The sequence below is a fragment of the Haliotis cracherodii genome, unplaced genomic scaffold, assembly GCF_022045235.1.
Source record: "Haliotis cracherodii isolate W230 unplaced genomic scaffold, xgHalCrac1.p SCAF_2, whole genome shotgun sequence".
Lineage (NCBI taxonomy): Eukaryota > Metazoa > Mollusca > Gastropoda > Lepetellida > Haliotidae > Haliotis > Haliotis cracherodii.
In genome coordinates, this window is record NW_027266275.1 from 74,417,513 (window position 1) to 74,443,130 (window position 25,618).

A 25,618-nucleotide genomic window follows, 5' to 3' on the forward strand; every position below is an offset into this window, starting at 1 on the left:
CAGGCTGGGCATCTCTCGTGTGACTGAATGAAGACGCGAACATTTGCAGTATGGAGTGACGGTATGAGGCCTTATACAATGGAACGTTTTCGTTAGTGGACAAAACGTGATGGAGAAGGCGAGTGGTGTATATATTACCGTTGTGAAGGAGGGGAGTATATTCTCTGTTTTGCCAACTAATATCAATAAGAAGTCAGCTCCTTTCCACTGACAAGAAGCATTTTACCGACAATATATCAAGTCGAACTTTTGTCCAACGCACACTAGCCTGATGTGTTTCTAATAGCCACTCTCGCGAACATTTGTCAAGTTTAATGAAGGTTTCATGTGGATTCTTTCACGGGTTGCAGTGTTATGTTTGAGCTGTGTCCACACCGAGTTGGCGTTCTCATTGCTCGTTGTATGTGTGAGATGTGAAAAGTTCTGACCGCATCCCTCCGTGCTCCGCTATCAAGGATAAGATGCACTGAGAACTTAATTGACACTAACGTGTGGAGAGAGAACTCCCGGCTTGACGGTGCTCAGCTCTCTTGTGCCGAGTTTCAGTTGGGGTCGGATAGTTGAGCAAACATGATCCCAGTTGTGGCTATCTTCCCGCCTCAAAGGCCTGTTTATTGGTCGTGCAGGAAGATAAACGTCGCATCTTGGCATAGCAGCGTCCGAGCTGGTAAATCAAGGATTACAGGCTGTAATTACAACCAGGGATGCAGCCATTGAGCACTTTGATCCCATCCAATTCTAGGATCTATCGATGCTGATTTGTACAGGCATGGGGTATGCACTACTGGGTTAATGGCGGCACAGCAGCAACAAGCCAAACGAAAGTTTATTGTGTTCAAATACTTGTAAAGAGAGGTAAATTGGAAATACTTGCAAAATATTCGATACCCTTGCAAGGCCTTGATGTTGTCGACAGGGCTGCTTTCTCTCTAAACGAACTGATTCCACTAAAATAGATTTCAGTGAAGGCGAGACGCTTCCAGGAGCGGAATACACCAACGCATGCCGTTGATGCACGCCGTAACACTTGCAGCTTTCGTTACAACCCGACTGTTCCTCACAAGCAGAAGCACATTATCGGAATCCTCTCAAAGCTGTCAAGATTACTAAAGCAAATAAGTGTAATGCAGCAACATTTGTGTACAATGAAAAATCTGCTTTTGCTGGGGCACTTTGGTTCAACATTTGGTTTTCCTGTGCCTTGAGAGTTTATGTAATGGAAACCATTGAGCGATGCCATCAACTACTTTTACCGTGTATAGATAATGTAGCGGAACAGTGGCCAGACAAAGTAACTAACTCTAGTCTCGATATTCGCATCATGAGCCTATGAGCTCTTATTGGCAATTTGTTTATATTGAGAACTGGTAGACGCATTGAGATTACTTCATGTAGGCCTTAGAGACAGATTAATACAACACAACAAGATGCACGTTCAGATTAATGTATTTAAAAAATATCCTGCTCTGCATTATCGAAGCTTTCTTGCTAGTGATTTCACCAGGGTTTTACACTCATGTATGGTGTATGGACTGCATGCTACATGGAATCTATGGTATATGATCTCTGCTTTTTTGACGGTACGCTACGTGGACTGTATGCTATATGCACTGTATGCTATTTGGACTTATGTGGACGATATGTGGACTGGATGCTATATTGGGTGTACGCTATATGATGTGTACGCTGTGTGCCCTGTTTGCTATTTGGACTGTATGGTATGTGGACTGGATGCTATATTGGGTGTACACTATGTGCACTGCATGCGACATGGATGTATACTATTTGGCCTGCCCGCTGTTTGTACTGTACGCTACATGGACGACGTTATATGGACTGTATGATTATTGGCCTGTCTGCTATATGGACTGTACGCTATATGGACTGTATTGGCTGTATGTACTGTATGCCATTTGGCCTGTCTGCTATATTGACTGTACCCTCCATGGACGTATGCTTATTGGCAGTACGTTATATGGACTGTGTGCAATTTTGTCTGTATGCTATTTGGACTGTATGCTACATGAACTGTATGCAACATAGATCTATGCTATTTGGCCTCTATGCTATAGAGGTTGTACGCTATATGGAATGTACACCTTGAAAGATTCTGTGTGCAGAATTTCTGCAGATGTTGAACATGCCAGACATGTGATGATGTTGATTTGCTCTAAGTCGGATAACAATGACGTGCATGTTTTCAATATCCAGCACATAGCATATACAATATATACTGGACGCACTGGAATATACAAAGTCAATATACTAAACCCTACTGGGTTGTATACTCTTCATATGCTATAACACCGCTGTATTCTACCCTGCCACTATGTTATATCCTCGCTGGAATATACAAAGTCAATATACTAAACCCTCCTGGGTTGTATACTCCTCATATGCTATAACCCCGCTGTATTCTACCCTGCCACTATGTTATATCCTCGCTGGAATATACAATGTCCATATTCTGTATCTCCGCTGAAATAACGTCTGTCCATATACTTAACCGCTGTTGTAATATAGACTGCCCATATATACAACATTACTGAAATGTAGACTGTCTATATGCTGTCACCCCACTGGAATATACACTGTACATACACTATACACTATGAACAATGTACAATTATGTTTGGACCAAGACAATTCTTATGTGTTATGCTGCATTATTTACTCACTTGACTGAGAGTAATAGCAGCTGTGTCGTTGCTCATTGTCCGTCGTTAAACTTTGCATTTTTTTCCAAGTCCTCTGAAACTACAAAGTGTTTGAAGCTGAAACTTTGCCTAATAGATTCCATATATAGTGACGGTAAAATTGCTTAGAGAATTCCGATTCGATTGTAAACTCGGTCACCATGACATACATTTTGAAAAGTCATTTTGTCCATTATTTAGCCATTTCCGCAAGATTTATGGAATCTTCTTTGTTGTTGTTTTTAAATTTGGTAGAGGAACTCAGTGGTGGAACCAAACATACGTGTTTTTGCGATGGTATGAAATTTTCCATTGATTTGAAGTTAACCTCTTGACATCATAGTAGCTGGTGTCACGAAAGGACAGTGATGCCATAGGAAAAACAAATCAAAGCAGGCGAAAAATTGGAAAACAATGTCTTAGACCCCACTGCACAGTAACTTGCTACGTCTAAATATATTGGTGAGCAGTGGCAAAAGTGGGTTTTTCACATGGTTGCCTTGAAAACCAAACAAAAATGTGAGTGAATCGTTATAACAATAAGAAGATCCTTGGCTGCTCAAAGCATCACGATCTGCAGTCAACATCGTATTCGCGAACGATGTTTATTATATTTCCTTTTTCTGTGTTTTTCCCACTGAGATTTGATGTTGTGATGTTGTGATGTTGTGATGTGATGTATGTATTGCAAATGTATGTAATGGGTGTATATGAGATGGCGGACAGGAAATGGTATAATAACGTATGTGATGATGATGATGTTTGTACTGATGATGTATGTGATGATGATACTGATGATGTATGTGATGATGTATGTGATGATGATGCTGATGTATGTGATGATGATGCTGGTGTATGTGATGATGATACTGGTGTATGTGATGATGTATGTGATGATGATGTATGTTATGCTGATGATGTTGATGATGTATGTGATGATGAATGTGAAGATGTATGTGAAGATGTATGTGATAATGATGTGTGTGATAATGATGTATATGATGATGTATGGTAACGACGTATGTGATGATGTATGTGATCATGATGTATGTGATGATGTATGTTATGTATGTGATGATGTATGTGATGATGTATGTGATCATGATGTATGTGATGATGATGCATATCATGCTGATGCTGATGATGTTGATGATGTATGTGATGATGTATGTTATGATGTATGTGATAATGATGTGGGTGATGATGTATGTGATAATGCTGTATGTGATGATGTATGTGATGATGTATGTGATGATGTATGTGATCATGATGTATGTGATGATGATGCATATCATGCTGATGCTGATGATGTTGATGATGTATGTGATGATGTATGTTATGATGTATGTGATAATGATGTGGGTGATGATGTATGTGATAATGCTGTATGTGATGATGTATGTGATGATGTATGTGATGCTGATGATGTTGATTATGTATGTGACGATGTATGTGGTGGTGTATGTGATGATGATGTATGTGATGATGATGTATGTGATAATGATGTATGTGATGTGTGTCATGCTGTATGAAGGCTGCAGCTGTATCATCTCCGACCTTTAACTGTTTCAGCGCTGATGACCGGCTCCAGGAACAAAGAGACGCCCTGGTGGTGGTGTATGAAAGTGGGGAACTGTTGTGGATGCCTCAAGCAATTCTGCGGAGTTCCTGCTTATTTGACACTTTGTATTTCCCGTTTGACTCCCAAGAATGCAGCCTTAAGTTCGGTTCGTGGACGTATAACGGCGCAAAACTGAACATAGACTTCGTGGCCAACCACCACATGGACGTGAGTGACTTCGTACCCAGCAACGAGTGGGACATCGTGGAGAACAAGGCAGTCCGCAATGTGAAGTATTACACCTGCTGCCCCGAGCCCTACCCTGACCTCACATTCAGCCTCAAGCTTAAACGCAAGGTAGCGTTCTACACGTTCATCCTGGTCCTACCCTGTGCGTTGCTGTCCCTCCTGACTCTCGTCATCTTCTGGGTGCCGCCTGAATCGCCGGCCAAGCTGCAGCTGGGTAGGTCATCTTGTACCTATTGATTATCTGGAAAGGTCAGCTTGTGCTGAACATGGGTGTTCAGTTGGCAATGTCATCTCGAGTGTGGAGTATTCAGTTCTATGTCAATTAATTGTGAATGGAGTGTTCAGTTGGCTACACTATCTCATTGTGTGTGGAGTGTTCAGAAGGCTATGTTATTTCATTGTGTGTTAAGTGTTATGTTGGCTATGTCATTTCATTGTGTGTTGAGTGCTATGTTGGCTATGTCATTTCATTGTGTATGGAGCCTCCAGTTAGCTATGTCATTTCATTGTGTGTTGAGTGTTATGTTGGCTGTGTCATTTCATTGTGTATGGAGCCTCCAGTTAGCTATGTCATTTCATTGTGTGTTGAGTGTTCATTTGGCTATGCCATTTCATTGTGTTTAAAGTGTTCACTTGGCTATCTCATGAATGACTAACGTGACCACAAACTATGATTCTGAAAGACTAACGTAACCACAAGCCATGGTTCTGAAAGACTAATGTGACTACATGCTATGATTCTGAAACACTAATGTGACTACAAGCCATGGTTCTGAAAGACTAACGTGACTACAAGCCATGGTTCTGAAAGACTAATGTGACTACAAGCCATGATCCTGAAAGACTAATGTGACTACAAGCTATGATTCTGAAAGACTAATGTGACTACAAGCTATGATTCTGAAACACAAACGTGACTACAAGACGTGGTTCTGAAAGACTAATGTGACTACAATCTATTATTCTGAATGACTAACGTGACCACAAGCTATGATTCTGAAAGACTAATGTGACTTCAAGCTATGGTTATGAAAGACTAATGTGACTACAAGCCATGGTTCTGAAAGACTAACGTGACTACATGCTATGATTCTGAAAGACTAATGTGACTACAAGCCATGGTTCTGAAAGACTAACGTGACTACATGCTATGATTCTGAAAGACTAATGTGACTACAAGCCATGGTTCTGAAAGACTAATTTGACTACAAGCCATGGTTCTGAAAGACTAACGTGACTACAAGCCATGATTCTGAAAGACTAACGTGACTACAAGCCATGATTCTGAAAGACTAACGTGACTACATGCTATGATTCTGAAAGACTAACGTGACTACAAGCCATGGTTCTGAAAGACTAACGTGACTACATGCTATGATTCTGAAACACTAATTTGACTACAAGCCATGGCCCTGCAAGACAGACGTGACTACAAGCCATAGTTCTCCAAATAAAAGCGACAAAACCCTTTCCATATTCATAAGAAATCTCTGCCAAGAATAGAGTCCATTGTACGATTCCGATTATATCATGAGCATGCAAAGTCAAGTCAATTGTTCCCTTAAAAAAACACGGGAACATTTGGTCAAAATATGTCAAAATTGGGAATTGCATCCAACATCATTTTTGCCACGTCAAATTTGGAAATGTCCTCCACGTGTCTCCATAAAACCCATTGAAAAATTTACTGAGGCCTTGAATGTTGTAACCTTGATCAAACAAGTTCTGAGCAAGAGTCGTATGACGCTCTAGAAAGAGCCTACGCGGTTGCACCTCAAAAGTTGTGAAATGTAAACACCAAAGGCTGGAGGTGCAGGAATATTGCTCGACATAAAGAGAAAGCTGACTATTGGGAAATTGAAAACAATGTGGCGTTTTTAATGAGCAGATCTAGACCTTTTCCTATCATCAAACACAATACACAGTGCGAGACTACAGTGATAATTGTACCTGTCTGTGTTCAACAGCGAACAAAATGCGTCATGCTAGGTTTCACGTTGCACATACACTCACATATAGATTTGTGATGTTAAGAAGGGCTATTTACTGGCTACTTGGTCATTACAAGGAAGTGCCCGCTACAGATAATAATGTCATGCATTACAGAGACGTTACTCTGTTTTCTATATTCAACGCAATTATGTCCAGAAGACAGCAATATATTATCTGTGTGCTAGTGTTCTGATACATTACACAACGTTTAGGAAACAATAGAATCGGTTCCAAGAAGGCTATCCAAGTGTATAGTATAGTTCCATTTTGTAGTCTGTGATACGAATGTAGACCCTTGAAGATCCCGGTGAGACTTGATCTTCAGCAACCTTATGCTTGTCGTAAGAGGCGACTAACAGGATCGGCGTGGATCGATGCTCATGATATCAATCACTGGTTTGCCTGGTCCATACTCGATTATTTACAGACCGGCATCATATAGCTGGAATATTGCTGAATGCAGCGCTATACATACAAACAAACAATGCAAGGTGTATGTATCGTCAGTCGATTTGCATTAGATTATCAATACATTGAAACACCCATTTGTCACGAAGGCCCTTGATGTTTCAGTGGGTAAATTGCCATCTCGTTTTTATGGAAATGAGACACTTTGTGTTCGTAATAATCATGAATATTTGACAGTGGAATGAACGGTTGGTCGATGTGCATATTCTATTTCCATTATTTGTCATCCTATTGTTAAGCAAATGAAAGTTACTGTCAAACTTGTACTCAATGTGGAAATAATCTATATCGTGCTTTAAGTCTTTATGTGTGTGTGTTTTGTTGTTCATGAGTATTGTGAAGCCTACTAAAAAGGAAATAACAGCTTTTGTTTCAGTGACATTTGTAATATGAACTAGACGTAAAAGATCTACTTTCCAAAGTGGGTTTACGAAATTATGGCATATGAAACTCCTACTCAAATCCCTATCCAAGCACAAAGGGTGCAATAACCCATATTTAATAGTCAATAACGCAGGAATATGTGAAAACTGGTGATTTGTATTTCCTCAGATGAATTGAGTTCCACAGTGTACAGAATGGATAGTAGTTTTATTCCATTGTTAATATTCCTATATTTGAAGCGGTGGGGGTGGGGGTGGGGGTGGATGCAGGCGGGGGTTTTGGTTTGGTGCGGGTTGTTTTTTTAGATCACAAAGCCATTAAGCTATCTACCGTGATACCTAATATGTTGTTCAATTCGACTCAAACATATATAATGGCTATTACGGGGTACGGCTGTTCTGTATATTTTTCACAAGGGTAGGACACTATATTTATCGAAAAGCAATTTTTAGAAATGAAATTGGATTTGCGTTTATTTGTAGTGAACAATCAATTAATCAACACCTGTATTTTCATAACTTACTCAAAGGTTGCAAGAAACATCCTCTCAAAAATAGATTTGATCTATGACTATACCTAATAAATAAAATATTTGCAATACAGAGCTATCAAAATGTTTTATATGTTGAGGAATAATTAGTGTACGTTGATTTCGTACCATGCTAAGTTTAGAATATGTGACCGCCTTATTAGATATAGATTGATATTAATCTAGAAAAAAATATTCAAATGACAGGATGTTCTGTTTGAAGATAAATAACTCCTTACAATAAATGACCATAACATAACCACACAAACAAAATATCTTGTTGCATACTACCATATCTAATCTAATATATTTAAAGAATTCATTCTGCAACGTTGCTAAATCCACCTATTCCGTTCCGACTAGGAACCCGATCTACATTGAATGTCTATAATAAGACTTACACCGTACACAGATAATGATATAATTCGATTACATAGACGACTTTGTTAGACATGATAATTTCTGTTTGCAGGTATGAGTATTTTTGTAGCCTTCTTCTTCCTGCTGTTGGTCTTAGCAGAGTCCACTCCACGTGCAGCTGCATCAATACCACTCATAGGTAAGTGTCCACCCCACGTGCAGCTGCATCAATACCACTCATAGGTAAGTATCCACCCCGCGTGCAGCTACATCAATACCACTCATAGGTAAGTGTCCATCCCACGTGCAGCTGCATCAATACCACTCATAGGTAAGTATCCATCCAACGTGCAGCTGCATCAATACCACTCATAGGTAAGTGTCCATCCCACGTGCAGCTGCATCAATACCACTCATAGGTAAGTGTCCAATCCACGTGCAGCTGCATCAATACCACTCATAGGTAAGTGTCCAATCCACGTGCAGCTGCATCAATACCACTCATAGGTAAGTGTCCACCCCACGTGCCACTGCATCAATACCACACATAGGTAAGTGTCTTTCTGTGTTTAGTTATTTGAGTGGGTGGCGGTTGGCGGTATGATTTGTGGAGACAGGATATATTTTCGCTCACTGCTTCAAGTTGTATATCTTTCATCTTAAGAGATGAGGCAAACGCACTTTTGTGACATATTTTTGTGAAGGGCTGCATAGTTCTTTATAATCAGTTTTACTAAGTCTGATGTGTTTATGTTTCAGGCGCCTATTTTTGTCTGAGCATGGTGTTGATCACGGTGTCGACAGTCCTCGCCTGTATCGTGGCTAACATGTTCTTCAGGGGAGTCCGCATCAATCGAGCTCCCAAGTGGCTTAGATCTGTGAGTGTAGTCCACCGTCTCCACTAGTTAATGTGATCATTGCGCTGTCTGTCTGTCCGTGTCAGTATTGCAGGTCTAGTCATATTGTAACACTTCGGATGTATAGCCACGACTCTGGTGTTGAAGACGGAATTATCTGAATAACAACGCCCTGTGCTGTTGCATGCGTTAGTGCAGAGACATATGCACCTGTAATTCAGTACTTCTTAATAGAACGAACTTGGTTGCTGCTGAGGTAGCTGACAAATGTATGACTGATCGCAAAAGCGCGGCCCTGAATAATGGCACGTGTAATAAGTTTAAATATTTATTTGGAAACCTGATAATATCTGTCTCAGGACCATCTTAATATTTACAAACACAATCGAGAAAAATATCTATATTTGAAAAATAAAACGGAACATTTATTGCTAACATTTTTTAGGGTTGGCAGTTGTCATTGAGTAACACCTAATTTATTTATTTTTTCCTATAACTGATTTTATGACGGACCATGTCATTTGCTAATGCTTGCAAAAAAAAAATATTTTGCTGCCTGTTATTATTTTTATGTTGACAGTTGTCATTATATTGAATATTCATTTTGTAATTACATATATGTTATGAATATATTCATTTTGAACGCCCACAGCATATATTTCATGAATGGTTTATTTTATAAACGGGATATGTTTTAAGAAAGAAAACCAACGAACAAATACTTAATCCATCCAACACACGCATTGATCAGGCGCCATTTGCTTGTGGTAATCAATTATAATTTTTCATATTACAAACATGGTAATAAAAATTACTACGTAATAGAATCTTACACAATAGAAAAATAATCCTGACTATCTCTGAGTAGTTCCTTCATCTATACTGAAACGGCGATTCGACGACAGCTTTCAATAGGCAACATATTTACAAATTACATTGTTTTGTTATACATCAATTTATTAATTGCGCTTTTCTGGTAATTAGTCCTTATTGTTATTAATAACGTGTGCACACATTACTTCGTGAAACGTTGCACCACGGGACCAGCTTTTTTTTCCATTCACGTGAGTAACAACTACTGTTCTGTCATCCATGACAATTTGAATAATATTTACGAGTTGAACTCAGTAATATACCTTTAGACGACGTGATGAATTGCTTGGGAGATTGACTGTTACCTTAATGCCGCCATCAGCAATATTCCAGCTATATGACGGTTGTTTGTTTAGGGTTGGCAATTGTCATTGGGTAATACCAATTTTTTAAAAAGCATATTTTTCCTATCACTGATTTTATAACAGCCCATGTCAGTTGGTACTGATTACAAAAAAACTAATAGTTTACCGCCTATCATTATCTTTATGTTGACAGTGGTAATTATATTAAATATTCATTTTGCAATTACATATATATGGTAATTTATACTAGTATTCATTTTGAACACCCGAAGTATATATTTCATGAAAGATTGATGTTATAAACGGGATACAATGTACTAGTATACATTATGAAAGAAAACCAACGAACAAATACTTAATCCATCCAATACATGTATTGATCAGCCGCCATTTGCTTGTAATAATCAATTATAGTTTTTCATATTACAAACTTGGTAATAAAAATTACTACGTGATAGATTCTTACACAATAGAAAAATAATCCTGAATATGCACTAGTGTCTAGTGAGACAAAGCTATTGTTGAGCATCTCTTAGTAGTTCCTTCATCTATACTGAAACGGCGATCCGACGACGGCTTTCAATAGGCAATATATTGACAAATTCCATTGTTTTGTTACACATCAATTCATAAATTGCGCTTTTGTGGTAATTAGTCCTTATTGTTATTAATAACGTGAGCACACATTACTTCGTTAGCCGTTGTACCACGGGACCAGCTTTTTATTTCCATTCACGTGAGTAACAACAACTGTTCTATCATCCATGACAATTTGAATAATTAATCCGAGAAATATTTACGAGTTGAACTCAGTAATCTTACTTAAGACCCTAATGAACTGCGCGAGAGACTGTTTGTTGCTTTAATGCCGCCACAAGCAATATTCCAGCTATATTGTTTGTTTAGGGTTGGCAATTGTCATTGGGTAACACCACTTTTTTTAAAGCAAATTTTTCCTACCACTGACTTTATCACGACATGAGCAGTTTTCCATGTCGTCTGTCACGGAGCTGTGCTCCAATGATCAGGGGTGTCATAAAATAAGAATACAGTGATAAAGAAAACGTGGTAATAGGTTCACAAGTTTATTAAATAACTACTAGTTATTGATAATTACAAGTACATCCACCCTGCTCTCACACAGATCACAAATTAATTCTATCAGCGCAAATATACAACTAAGTTTTAGCCAAACAACTGTATTACAGCTATAAAAAGGAAAGTGGCTAAAACAAGACTTTGACAAGATATGGACTCCGTGCGTCGACTGCCAATTAAGTCGGCTGCGACCAATTAACACCGGAGTCAGTTAACTCCAGATTCTAATGAGTGGATTACCTCGGCTCAGAAAACAAAGGGGAAATAAACACCGATTGCTTATCACTTAAGAATGAGTCAAATAGTCTACAAAACTAGACGATTACGTCTGCAACGTTTCTAAACACGGGGAAAACATAAATTGCAAACTAACTACTATATCTACACTGGAGATGTACGTATTAAAATAAAGGGCTGAACATAAGCTATCTAACAGTATCATTGAAGATTCACAACAAACTATGTATAATTATTGACGAGGCAAAAATGACCATCAATACAAGAGAAATATCTTGACTGCAGATATAAATTCCCCTAATGTTTGCAAATCATAAATACAAAAACATTTTCAATACAAGAATAGGGGCGGTCGGGTAGCCTAGTAGTTAAAGCCTTCGCTCGTCACGCCGAAGCCCCGGTTTCGATTCCCGACATGGGTACAATGTGTGAAGCCCAAGTGTAGTAGAAGCTGACAGATACAATGACGCTGTAGTGTAGTAGAAGCTGACAGATACAATGACGTTGTAGTGTAGTAGAAGCTGACAGATACAATGACGTTGTAGTGTAGTAGAAGCTGACAGATACAATGACGTTGTAGTGTAGTAGAAGCTGACAGATACAATGACGTTGTAGTGTAGTAGAAGCTGACAGATACAATGACGTTGTAGTGTAGTAGAAGCTGACATATACAATGACGTTGTAGTGTAGTAGAAGCTGACAGATACAATGACGCTGTAGTGTAGTAGAAGCTGACAGATACAATGACGTTGTAGTGTTGTAGAAGCTGACAGATACAATGACGTTGTAGTGTAGTAGAAGCTGACAGATACAATGACGCTGTAATGTAGTAGAAGCTGACAGATACAATGACGTTGTAGTGTAGTAGAAGCTGACAGATACAATGACGCTGTAGTGTAGTAGAAGCTGAGAGATACAATGACGTTGTAGTGTTATAGAAGCTGACAGATAAAATGACGTTGTAGTGTAGTAGAAGCTGACAGATACAATGACGTTGTAGTGTAGTAGTAGCTGACAGATACAATGACGTTGTAGTGTGACTTGCAATGCCAGACAGTCGACGCTGACAGATAAAATGACGTTGTGGAGTTTTCGAAGCTGACATAAGAAATGACTTTGTAGTGTGACTTGCAATTGCAGACAGTCGACGCTGACAGATAAAATGACGCTGCAGTGTTGTAGAAGCTGACAGATACAATGACGTTGTAGTATATTTGAAGCTGACAGATACAATGACGTTGTAGTGTGACTTGCAATTGCAGACAGTCGAGGCTGACAGATAAAATGACGCTGTAGTGTTGTAGAAGCTGACAGATACAAAGACGTTGTAGTGTATTTGAAGCTGACAGATACAATGATGTTGTCGTGGGACTTGTAATGGCAGACAGTCGACGCTGACAGATACAATGGCGTTGTAGTGGGACTTGCAGTGACAGACAGTCGACGTTAACAGTTACAGTAAAATGACATTACGTGACCTGCAGGTCAGACAATCGACGTGGGCAGGCGCAGTCAGATAACATGGTTTGCAGTGGCAGTTCAAGCACGTGTAGGGCAGATACAGTTAGTAGACAACATCAGAAGTAGTCAATATTTAATCAGTTTCCCTGACTAAGAGTGAAAGCGAGAGACGGGCGACTACAGATGCGGGCCACATCTTTCCCCGACACCTCCCCATGCCGCCGGTCCTGTGGGGTGTTCGCTCATACCGACAAATAGCGCCAAATAGCTGACAAATACGCCACCTCTAACATTTACAAGAAAAGATCATTTCTCTTAAACGGATATGAATATTGCAAGACCGTTAGAGGTGTTCCACAACGTCTGCCTGGCAGTTATAGCCTGTAATATGGGGCCATTAGTCGACTCTGGTCTCAAACTGATTGCGGAGAGGGAATAGCATAGCAGGGGCCCACGTAGCTGTAACAGAAGTCATGCATGACATAGGATTTGCCCCTTAAACATCTGTGATACACTTATCAAATATTCATTCTAAGATATATAGAAACCATTAAGACAGTACCTTACAGAACTAGGTGCCCAGAAAGAAATATTACGGACAAATTCAGCCATAATAAATATATAATTCATTTGAAGAGTGTTTCGCACACCGACGAATTTCTCTTTTCAAGAGAAACAAACACAGCATCGCATATTCAGTTTATTCGTCTTATGGGTAATCTGTTGAACCCTGTCTATATCGCTTAATGTATTGTTTTCTGAAACATATCTATGCTTTTGCAGTTTTGGGGTATTATGTGTATTTGTGTGTTCTTTTATGATGGATTTGTGTATTTGTGTTTGTGGTGTATTTGTGTGTTATGTTATTATGGTATATTTGTGTGCTATGTTATCATGATATATTTGTGTGTTATGTTATTATGATGTTACTGTGTATTATAGTCTATATGTTATAATGGGATATGTGTGTATAATGTTATTATTGTGTACTTGTGTGTGTTTTCACTATGGTGTATTTGTGTATTATGCTCTCATGGTCTCATGGTCTCATGGTGTATTTGTGTGTTATGTCATTATGTGTATTTGTGTGTTATGTCATTATGTGTATTTGTGTGTTATGTTATTATGTGTATTTGTGTGTTATGATAGTATGATGTACTTGTGTGTTATGATAGTATGATGTATTTGTGTGTTATGTCATTATGTGTATTTGTGTGTTATGTTATTATGTGTATTTGTGTGTTATGATAGTATGATGTACTTGTGTGTTATGATAGTATGATGTATTTGTGTGTTATGTTATTATGGTGTATTTGTGTATTATGCTCTCATGGTCTCATGGTGTATTTGTGTGTTATGTCATTATGTGTATTTGTGTGTTATGTTATTATGTGTATTTGTGTGTTATGTTATTATGGTGTATTTGTGTGTTATGTTATTATGGTGTATTTGTGTGTTATGTTATTATGATGTTACTGTGTATTATAGTCTATATGTTATAATGGGATATGTGTGTATAATGTTATTATTGTGTACTTGTGTGTGTTTTCACTATGGTGTATTTGTGTATTATGCTCTCATGGTCTCATGGTCTCATGGTGTATTTGTGTGTTATGTCATTATGTGTATTTGTGTGTTATGTCATTATGTGTATTTGTGTGTTATGATAGTATGATGTACTTGTGTGTTATGTTATTATGGTGTATTTGTGTGTTATGATAGTATGATGTATTTGTGTGATGTTATTATGGTGTGTTTGTGTGTTATGTTATTATGGTGTGTTTGTGTGTTATGTTATTATGGTGTATTTGTGTGTTATGATAGTATGATGTATTTGTGTGTTATGTCAGTATGGTGTATTTTTGTGTTATGTTATTATGGTGTATTTGTGTGTTATGATAATATGATGTGTTTGTGTGTTATGATAGTATGATGTATTTGTGTGTTATGTCATTATGGTGTACTTGTGTATTGTTTTATAATGGTGTATTTGTGTGTTATGTTATAATGGGTACACGTGTATGGTGTTATTATGGTACATTTGTGTATTGCATGTTCACGGTGTACATGTGTATTGTTTTATCATGGTGTACTTGTGTGTTTCAGTGCACTATCAAGGGCATCGCCACGCTTCTGTGTTTGCGGGATAAGATCTTGGAACCGGAAGAACTTATAGAAACAAAGAAGACATCATCTAAATCCTACTCGGACACAAAGACCAAGTACCCCGACGCTGACTTTAAGTTCTCCAAGGTGCGACTGCTGGACAACGGTATAGACTACCGGGTCACTCCGCAAACAGAAGGGTCCGATTTGGATGCTTTTCTAGATCGAGGTGGATTCCGGTCAGGCGCCATTTTGGAGGAAGTGCGAGGCATCCGGGACATTCTGGAGAAGAACGAGGAGAAGAAACGTGTTCGTGATGAAAGGGAGCGCTACATTCGAGAGTGGCGTGTCATAGCGTGTGTGACAGATCGTTTCTTCTTCCTCCTCTACGTCATCATCAACATCGTCGGTATCACCGTCATCTTCAAGGGACAGTGACACTCCTCTGCACTAAGGACGGCAATATCCTCAGTTGTGTCTTATCCTCGTCTGTCTGTGCGCAGCAGAACCATTCAGCCTTGGACTTTATCTCAAACCACGCTTATCCTAAACTAAAGGACACGACACCTTTATCACAGAAGTCTCGTAAACTTTGACTGTGCAATATTCATGGCACTATAAACATTAACATTGCCATTTACGGCGATACTAAATTGAAATGTTTTCCCTTGTGCTGCATACAAATGTCATGTTATAGATAATGAGGAGTATTTGAAGCTGATTGTCGTGTATAACAAATACTCGAAGAACGTTACGAGTGCTCATTATTGTACACATTAAAGATGGAATAGGGCTGCTGTTGTATGTAAGTGGCGGACTGTATGAGATGGATACAGCGAAGTTACTGGCACACGCTATTGGTAGTCAAATCGGACCAGTTGATACACACACTGTAACACAATTAATGATATTTATTATACACTGTATATATGTGTGTATTCAATACGGCTGCAATGCAGTGCACGTGTGTGATAGTGGTGTGTGTGAGAGAGAGAGAGTGAGAGAGAGAGAGAGAGAATATGGGTGTGGGTTTGGGTGGATGTTAGTGTGTTTGTGTGTGAGTAAAAGACAGTAGGATAGAGACAGTGAGACTCAATCTGTGTGTGTGTGTGTGTGTTTGTGATAGTGTGTGTTAGACTACACGTGTACATTGGGTGTTAGCCTACATCACGTCAATGTGTGTAAACGTACATGATATTCATTGTGACCTAGCTTACACCATGTTCACCACTGCATGCTAGTAACATGATGACATTGTGTGCTGGCTCACATCGTGGACACTATGTTCTAGCTAGCCGTTTGCACAGTGTGTGCATTACAGACTGATTAACAAGGAATTCCAAGTTACGTTTTACTACTCAAGTTCAACACGGGTTGTTTATAGATAAACTGTACATCGAAGAACTGGTACCCACAAGCTTTATATACATGTTGTGGCGTAGTGGCTCACTCTGATGTTGTCTGTGTTACCGTCTCCAGGTGTTGTCTGGTAGGGAGCTTGCAGCCGCACCGTCAGTACACTCAGTTGGCCGACAGACGTAGTGCATTGACATTAATGTAGTTGGGTAACACAGAATGTACTAGAATCGGAAGGACGCTGCTCTAGTAGAGGGTGCGCCAGGACGTCCTGTTCAATGGTATGGGGACGCCCAGGAAATGTTGTAGTATTACTGGGATGACGCCAAGACACACTGTACTAGCATAGTGGGTGGGATGGAGTGCCAGCATATACTGGACTGGCATATGGGGTGGGGACTGCCAGGATATACTGCTCCAGCATAGGGGAGTGCCAGGGTATACTGCACCAGCATAGGGGAGTGCCAGGGTATACTGCACCAGCATAGGGGAGTGCCAGGGTATACTGGAATGTGTGTGTGGTGTGTGTGTTTGGGTGTTTGGGGTGTGGGGGATGTGGGATTGTGGAGTGGGGGTGGAGTGCCAGGGTATAGTACACCAGCTTCGGAGATAAGAGTGGAACCGTAAGGTGAATTTACGTGGTACAGTTGGGTTTGGTGGTACAGACGGACTGGGCGGATTATGGAAGGTAGGCATTAAGGCGGCTCTAGGCGGTATAGAGAGTATACCTGGTAAAGAGGGACCTCAACGGATTAGTGAGGCTGGGCGGTACAGACGGGCTGGGCGGATTAGGGAGGCTAGGCGTTATAGAGAGTTTATGTGGTGCAGAGGGTTTGGGCGGTCCAGCTGGGCTTGACGGACAAGGGTAGGTAGGCGTTACAGCGACTTTGGGCGTTATAGCGAGTGTACCTGGTAAAGAGGGTCTCAACGGATTAGTGAGGCTAGGCGGTACAGCGGGTCTTGGCGGTAAAGAGAGGATACCCGGTAAAGAGAGGCCTAAACGGTTTAGGGAGGGTAGGCGTTAAAGCGGGTCTAGGCAGTATAGAGAGTATACCTTGTTAAGAGGGCATCAACGGATTAGTGAGGCTGGGCGGAACAGCGGATCTGGGCGGTATGGAGAGTACGCCTGGTAAAGAGGCATCAACGGACTAGGGAGGCTAGGCGGTACAACGGGCTAGGCTGTATAGAGAGTATACCTGGTAAAGAGGGCATCAACGGATTAGTGAGGCTGGGCGGAACAGCGGGTCTAGGCGGTATGGAGAGTATGCCTGGTAAAGAGGGCGTCAACGGATTAGTGAGGCTGGGCGGAACAGCGAGTCTAGGCGGTATGGAGAGTATGCCTGGTAAAGAGGGCGTCAACGGATTAGTGAGTCTACAATAGATGTAGTACAAAGGGACAGAGCGGCTAGGTGGTAGGGCGGTAAAGACCTGGGCGGTTTAGATGGTCTGCTCAACACGGAGGGGCGGGAGGGTAGAGACAGTAACTCTAAGGTTAATACTTAATAGATGTATTGGGAAAGGAACTGCACTTATTATGACGCAGTAAACATTGAACTGAAGGGCAAGTATTCACTACCGAACTCGGGAGAATCGAATGACAATGAATTCCTGTTTCGACTCGGTGTTTAACCCCTGTACAACTACAGCACTGAGATGTGTGTGACATATGCAAATATATGTGGATGTTAAGCTGTAATATGTGACGATATGCAAACACAGAAATGTGCTTTACTCCCGTTAACCGTTGTCTTGTCTATATCTAGGATGAGTGAGTGATTTGGAGAAGAACGTCGCTTTCAACAATACTAAAGTTGCATCACGGCGTGTTTTAGTGTGTGAGGAAGCAACCTGACAAATTCTTTAGACTGTTTCCTCATTGGTGAAGATGTCAAGATCCCAAATCGGGCGAATCTTGGATTTTCCAACGATCAGCGGATCCTGTTCGCTAAGGTACTTAACCCTTCGCAGCTCATTTGCAGCTGCTGACCACGTGTTCCTCCAACCCCCTCGATGTCTTGTCTTTCCTTGAACGGATAACCCTCTATTTTAGTACCGAGAGCCCTGAATGTATTCTAGCCGTCACTGCATCCTATTTTTGTATAAACCTGTAGTCTTGTAGTCCCAATTACTGTTTTCCCCTATAGCTCATCTTGTACTGCACCAGATGGTTAATAACTTCCTCATCGCAAGTGATTTGTCCGCGTAGCCTATCATTGTAGACAAAGCCAGATCGTAGGACATGTGTTCGTTTAAATCGATGTCATTATTAGAGCTGGATCCACTTTACTTTGCCTGATGTAATGAGTGTTTCAATATAGAAGTGGACTGTTTTCTGTGCACCCCTTGACGGCAGGCTTGACATGATGGCGGGTCATTTGGTGTTAGGGTCGGGGCACGACGGGTCGGCGAGATAACTAATGCATTGCTTCCCGACCTCTCGGCGGCACATAGGTATTATACTACATGACTTATAGCACGAGTTCACAGAGACTCCGCCTAGTCGAGGAAGGCGTAGCTTTTATCTTCAGCTGATCGTAATTGGTTGTTTTTGTGAAGCACTGTATGTTGCCCGTACCGCCCCGTAGCCTGTCCGGGCTGACAAAAATAGTCGGCTGGGCTGAGGTTGTGGATACCTCATATATATCACAGTAATGGTTCATTGTTCAGGCTGCACCTCTTCATCTGCATCTAGGGCACTGTGACCTCTCTTGTAACGACCAGTCACTATGTGTAACATACAGACCAGTTCCAACGATTCTTATATCAATAAATTTATAAAGCTACTTCCTCTACTTTTTTTCACAGTTCCTGAAAATATAGGGTTGAGTACTCATTTGTTTGTTCACGTGAAGTAAAGCAAATACATAATTCTCTCACATGGCGAGATGCCGGGATAACAGCTCCGTTACTGGCAGAGGAAGACACGGCAGGCGATGGAACGCGTGATTTGCCGCACAGCATAGAACTAGGAACACAACGCGTGCATGGTTACACAAACCCACAGGGGAAATTGCACAACACAAGACCAACACGATCGGGATTAGAACATATGAAAAGAAAGCGATCTAATGGCAAGCAACACAACAGTGTCCAGCACAACACATGTCCAGCAACACAACACCTGTCCAGCAAAGCAACATTTGTATGGCAGATTGATTGACAGGCATTACTTAGAAGTTGACGGATGAGAAAGCAAATACATATAGATTTGGATAGGCCTTGCTTCACACACACACACACACACACACACACACACACACACACACACACACACACACACACACACACACACACACACACACACACACACACACACACACACACACACTCACACACACACACACACACACTCACTCAAACACACACACACGCACACGCACATACACACACACACACACACACACACACACACACAGGACATCGGGTTACCATCAACAAATATCGTGCGTACAATAGAGTGTCAGTTGTCATATCGTGTATATAATTTCACGACAGCCACGTCATAGATATAAGGTACAATACCCAAATACTGACTAAAGGTGAAGAGACATATATCACAGTGTTCCTTTGTGCTGTTGCCAGGAGTGATCATGGTTATATGCCTATTTATTTACTCATAGTCAGCGACCGATCGATATTATATATATCATTATAAATAGCCATCATTCCATCTTGGTGGTCGTCATGTTGAACATCGCCTTGATGTGGAACACAAATCTAAATCAATACCCACCTGTCGTGTCACAGTTTTGGAATAGGGATTCTCCGAAGTTGTCTAAACACTACCGCTACACTCGAGTGAGTGAGTGAGTGATGATTTACGTCATATTATTCCAGATATGACAGACACCAAAACATATGTTAAGAGTGGCAGGTCTCCATGGTCTGGTGCCAATGACGTTGTAGTTAGCGTCATGGTATCACAGCCTTTGAGGAACAGAGGGGCATGTTCTTTCAAAGAGATTCATTCAGCTCTTCCTCAAAAGTTGTTTGATCAGGGTTGCAACACCCAAGACCTTAGTGCGGCTTTCAAACAGTTTTATGGTGGACATGTGGTCATTTACAAATTTGACGCATCATTGACAAAAATGTCTGAAGCAATTTACTATTTTGACGTTTACTTTAATTTAGAACAATTGATTTGCCTTTGAGTGTCTTTGGGACGGGTTCACCGATGTATAAACACCTGCTTGTGATATAATTGGAATCGTACAATTGAGATTTTTGATTATGGAAAGGGTTTTGTCGCTTTTATGTATTATTATTATTGTTGTTGTTATTATTATTATCATTGTTATTATTTACAGATTAAAATTAAAAATGTAGCAAAGAGGGTTTGGGTGATCTTGGCACAGTCACGCTGGTTAGACTCATCATCAGCTCAGGGCCTTTGGCCCCTCTACACGCAGCCCAGACAGCGAATGGGACTTCTCCCAGGAAGCGCTGCCTAGTCCCACCCAGAACTTTTCGGAGAATGTGAAGACTCCCCACCACTGCAGCCTTCTGTGACAGTATGCGACGCCCCAGATCGTAAGCTTCCAGAGTCCGATTCCGGCGAAAGATAACCGACCGATTGCAAAGTAACCAAAAAAACAAAACTATCTTTCTGTCACAGTTTGGGTGTTCAATGTAATTAATTAAGCATGTCCTACCTTGAATTAATTATGCGAGCTAATTAATAGGATATTCGAAACAGGACCTTTTTACGGTTACTTAAATATAAATTGTAAGTGACCGACCATTTGATATTTTAGATAGGACGTATTGCAACAATGTATTTTTGTGGCTCACAATTTCTTTTGGTTTTCGATAAGTCAACGCAACGCTTCGGAGAAACTTCTCTATATATTTTCTACTTACACTTACAACTGCTTTTGGCCACGTTAACCTCATCAGCAACGAATTGTTACTGGAACCTTTAATTTGGCTTTGATTTCAATAAGTTCTGACAGTCAGAAATCATCCAACACGTTCATTAACAAATGGTAAATGACTGCAATAGAGAGCAATTGATGTCAGTAAGACCTGAAGAATGATTGAGTGCCATTTAACCACCACTGAGGTGGTTCGGCCAATCGTAAAGGTGCAAGGGCATGACCCACATAGCCGTCACACTATAGTACGTTGTTCACAGAGGCAGCATTTCAAGGCTGGTAACACGGTGCCACCCATCTTGCCTGCCCACGAAGAGGTGGTCGAAAGGTGACAACTCAGAGAGAAGACGGTTACATGGTTGAACTGAGAAAACGGGTTTACCACAATGATATTGTGTCCGGAAAGAAAACGGGTTTACCACAATGATATTGTGTCCGGAAAGATCTTCGTCTTCAAGGACATTCGAGGAAGACTATTTCTACACACTGACAGTTAGGAAGACACCATGCAGAAGTACTGTGTTTCCAAAGCCGATAAAACACTCCACTGTGCACTATTGTCAGCAACAGACGCTCTGTAAGTGCAATAATCTTGGACGCGACGTTAAGCACCATTTCACCTCACCTCACACGTTACGCCATATAGATAGTGAAAGTCTGTTAAAACTATTTGGAAAGAACTAATCGGATAACAGTGTCTCACCAATACGTATAAATTCAAGTAGATCTCTATTTTGCGTATTCTCCCGGTGGGCATGCATAGTTTGTGAAATTCTGGCCCCTTTATTGTTTAGATTAGTAATTCCATCTATATCCATTGTACAATGTTCTGCTTCATGATATTTTCATATAATGTTGCAACTTTATGGAGGAATCACCTGCCATATCTTGATCGAGGGGCACGGGTGGCCGAGTCGACTAAGGCGCCGCGATTCGCTGTGCAGAGTTGCGTCCCTTGGGCACGCCAGAAACCTATGATTGTGGGTTCGAATCCCGAGCACATACCCGTGCTCGTTGGACTCACAAAAGTGGTAAACGTCTGAGACCTGTATCACATCGGGCTTTCCTCCCACATTAAGCTGACCCGCCGCGATGTAATTGTTATACTTTTAAAAGCGGCGTTAAACACAACTCACTCACTCACTTATTTTGATCAGATTGCAGTATATTATCTTAGTCCATAATATAAGACAAAGGGGATTTAAAATATTCTGTGGCAAATGGTTAATTTAGCATGATCTCAAGTATCAAATGTACCTTATAGCAGAAATACAAACAAATAACAAATCGAAACATGATAACTAGGCAAGGCTATTTGCGCATACTAAAACTAAAACATGCAAGGGCAAGTCAAATGTTGACGTGAAGAAGCAAGAGGACATTTTATTAATTATGTATTTTAGCTTACATATACAAAAGCCACGATTGTATTGATTGACCTAACAAAACCATGTTAAGGGCATGAAAAAAATAGGGTAGGGGGAAAGGAGATATTCAGAAGTCAGAGTTATTGCATTTACACACGCACGCGCACACGCACGCACGAACGCACACACACACACACACACACACGCACGCACGCGTATATATATACATAAACACACACGCACACAAATGAGGTAACTGTTCACTCGGTGTACATTTAATATATAATAAAATAATAAAGTCCACGTTAGTCCATCATCTTCTTTATATCAGTTTCAGACATAGTACTTTCTATATATATAGAAGAGCTGTCATGAGATATATACTCTGAAAAAAGAGAAACCAAAAAGTGATTTCAGATGTATATTTTATATATCATAACCATCGATTGTTCAAAATTGGTATTCATCATTGTCATGGCACACACGGAACAGTAGATTTCCAAGGTGATGATCATCTGTTCTCAATATATTTTACGACCACCACTAGAGTCAAAAACCGACTGGCATCGTCTTCCAATGGAAACAATCAGATCCCGAATTGTGGCCTGGGGAATCTTCGCCCACTCTTCCTGCAGTGCTTGTGCCAAGTGTCGGAGGTTCTGCGGCTGTTGCTGACGTGCTGCCAGTCGTTGATCCAGCGCATCTCATAAATGTTTGATTGGTTTTAAATCTGGAGACCTGGAGGGTCATGGCAGGACCTGGATGTTGTGATTCCTGAAAAAGGCTGTTTTACCATGTGAGGTCGGTCGTTGTCTTCGCTTGTTGCATAATGGGAAGGACGTGTGACCGAAGAATCTCATCCATGTAATGCTCTGCCGTTGAATTTCCCAGAACTTGCTCCCAGTTTGTTCTACAAGTGTAGGAGATGGCCGCCCACATCAGCACACTACCACTTACAATTTTGTCCGCTTCCTGTATTCAGTTTTGTGCATAACGTTCCAGGCGACGCCTGTAAACACGACGTCTACCATCCGCACGTCAGAGCAGCAAACGGGACTCATCACTAAACCAAGCTTGTCTCCATCGCAGTTGTGGCCTTGACACCATTGTCGTCGCAGCCAATGATGCAGGTCCGCCAAAATGACACCTCGAAATGTCAAGTTTTGTTGATATTGACTTGAGATCTATTATTACCCATTTGAGCGTCATTTGGAAAATATATGTACATCTGTACATTATGCAAAATTTGAATTGGGAATTTAGTTCACATTTTGAACCCTAGACGTTCTAAGATTATTATTACCAAGCGGCACGTTTCCAAAGGATATTTTGTATCTCTGTTGCATAGATCATGGTGGGGTTTTTATTGGTACCATAGAGATATATAGATTGCTAGTTGTTGCCATATGTCTTCTAACGAGTTTAGTCTTTTATCCTTTTTATATTCATGTATTTAGAGAAAGCCATTTGAAAAATCATTAAGAACTATCTTCTTTTTATTCTATCAGGTTCTCCAGTCAATATACATTTGCATAACAACGTGTTAAGTCGTTTAAAGGAACATGGGGACATGGGGTACATCAGACATAATTTTGGTCACTGATGCAATCAAATGTGGAAATGCCTTCCATGTGTCTGCCATAAAACGTATTGAATGTTTTACTGATGCCTTGGCTAATGTAGCAGCGATCAAATAACTTGAGTCGATCTGTACAGAACAGGAACAGGAACTTGTAAGGATAGTCTGCACCCACAGAAGAGGAACTATGTAAGGACTGTCTGCACCCACAAAACAGACACTGTGCAAGGATAGACACTCTGTTATCCCACTTGAAAGGTTTTCTTCAGCACTCACAGTTCAATAACATTGTATAAATAGCCTGCACTTACACAACATATAAAGCTATTATATTCCAAGTAAAAATAATACGTAAGGATATCCCTCGTGCAAAGAGCAAAATCTATACATACTTCCTCAACCACGCAGCAGAAACTAAGCAACGTTATTTAAACCCACACAGCGTATTCAATTAAAATGTGAGTATCTGCAACTGGCCTATTGGAAACATGTATCTGTGTAGTCTACACCAACACAAAAGGTAATGCGGGATGATGTTTACACCCACACTCATATAGAGTGTAGGGATCTTAGTCTACACACACATCAGGCAGTAAGTAATGATACTCTTCACACACACCAGGCAGTAAGTGATGATACTCTACACACACACCAGGCAGTAAGTGATTATAGCCTATATCCACACACACACCAGGCAGTAAGTGATGACAGTCTACACACACATCAGGCAGTAAGTAATGATACTCTTCACACACACCAGGCAGTAAGAGATGATACTCTACACACACACCAGGCAGTAAGTGATTATAGCCTATATCCACACACACACCAGGCAGTAAGTGATGAGAGTCTACAGACACACCAGGCAGTAAGTGATGACAGACTACAGACACACATCAGGCAGTAAGTGATGATAGTCTACACAGACCAGTCAGTAAGTGATGATAGTCTACACAGACCAGTCAGTAAGTGATGATAGTCTACACAGACCAGTCAGTAAGTGATGATAGTCTACACAGACCAGTCAGTAAGTGATGATAGTCTACACACATCAGGCAGTAAGTGGTGATAGTGTACACACACACACACAAACTTCATTTCCTTAGTGATGAGAGTCTACAGACACATCAGGCAGTAAGTGATGACAGTCTACAGACACATCAGACAGTAAGTGATGCTAGTCTACATGCATACCAGGCAGTATGTGATGATAGTCTACAGACACATCAGACAGTAAGTGATGCTAGTCTACATGCACACCAGGCA

The 25,618-nt window shown here is 40.6% G+C and overlaps 1 protein-coding gene across 2 annotated transcripts in view; it reads left to right on the forward strand.

Annotated features, from left to right (window-relative positions):
* LOC139469630 (neuronal acetylcholine receptor subunit beta-3-like) overlaps positions 1-17,012 on the forward strand; it is a 101,493-nt gene extending 84,481 nt beyond the window's left edge. For both annotated transcript variants that reach the window (XM_071251856.1, XM_071251854.1), the window contains exons 5-8: positions 4,269-4,720; positions 8,352-8,438; positions 8,999-9,117; positions 15,177-17,012. In XM_071251856.1, the coding sequence (XP_071107957.1) occupies positions 4,269-4,720; positions 8,352-8,438; positions 8,999-9,117; positions 15,177-15,614 (1,096 nt within the window). In that variant the 3' untranslated portion in view covers positions 15,615-17,012. The remainder of the gene's footprint in view (positions 1-4,268; positions 4,721-8,351; positions 8,439-8,998; positions 9,118-15,176) is intronic.
* Positions 17,013-25,618: the final 8,606 nt, after the last annotated feature.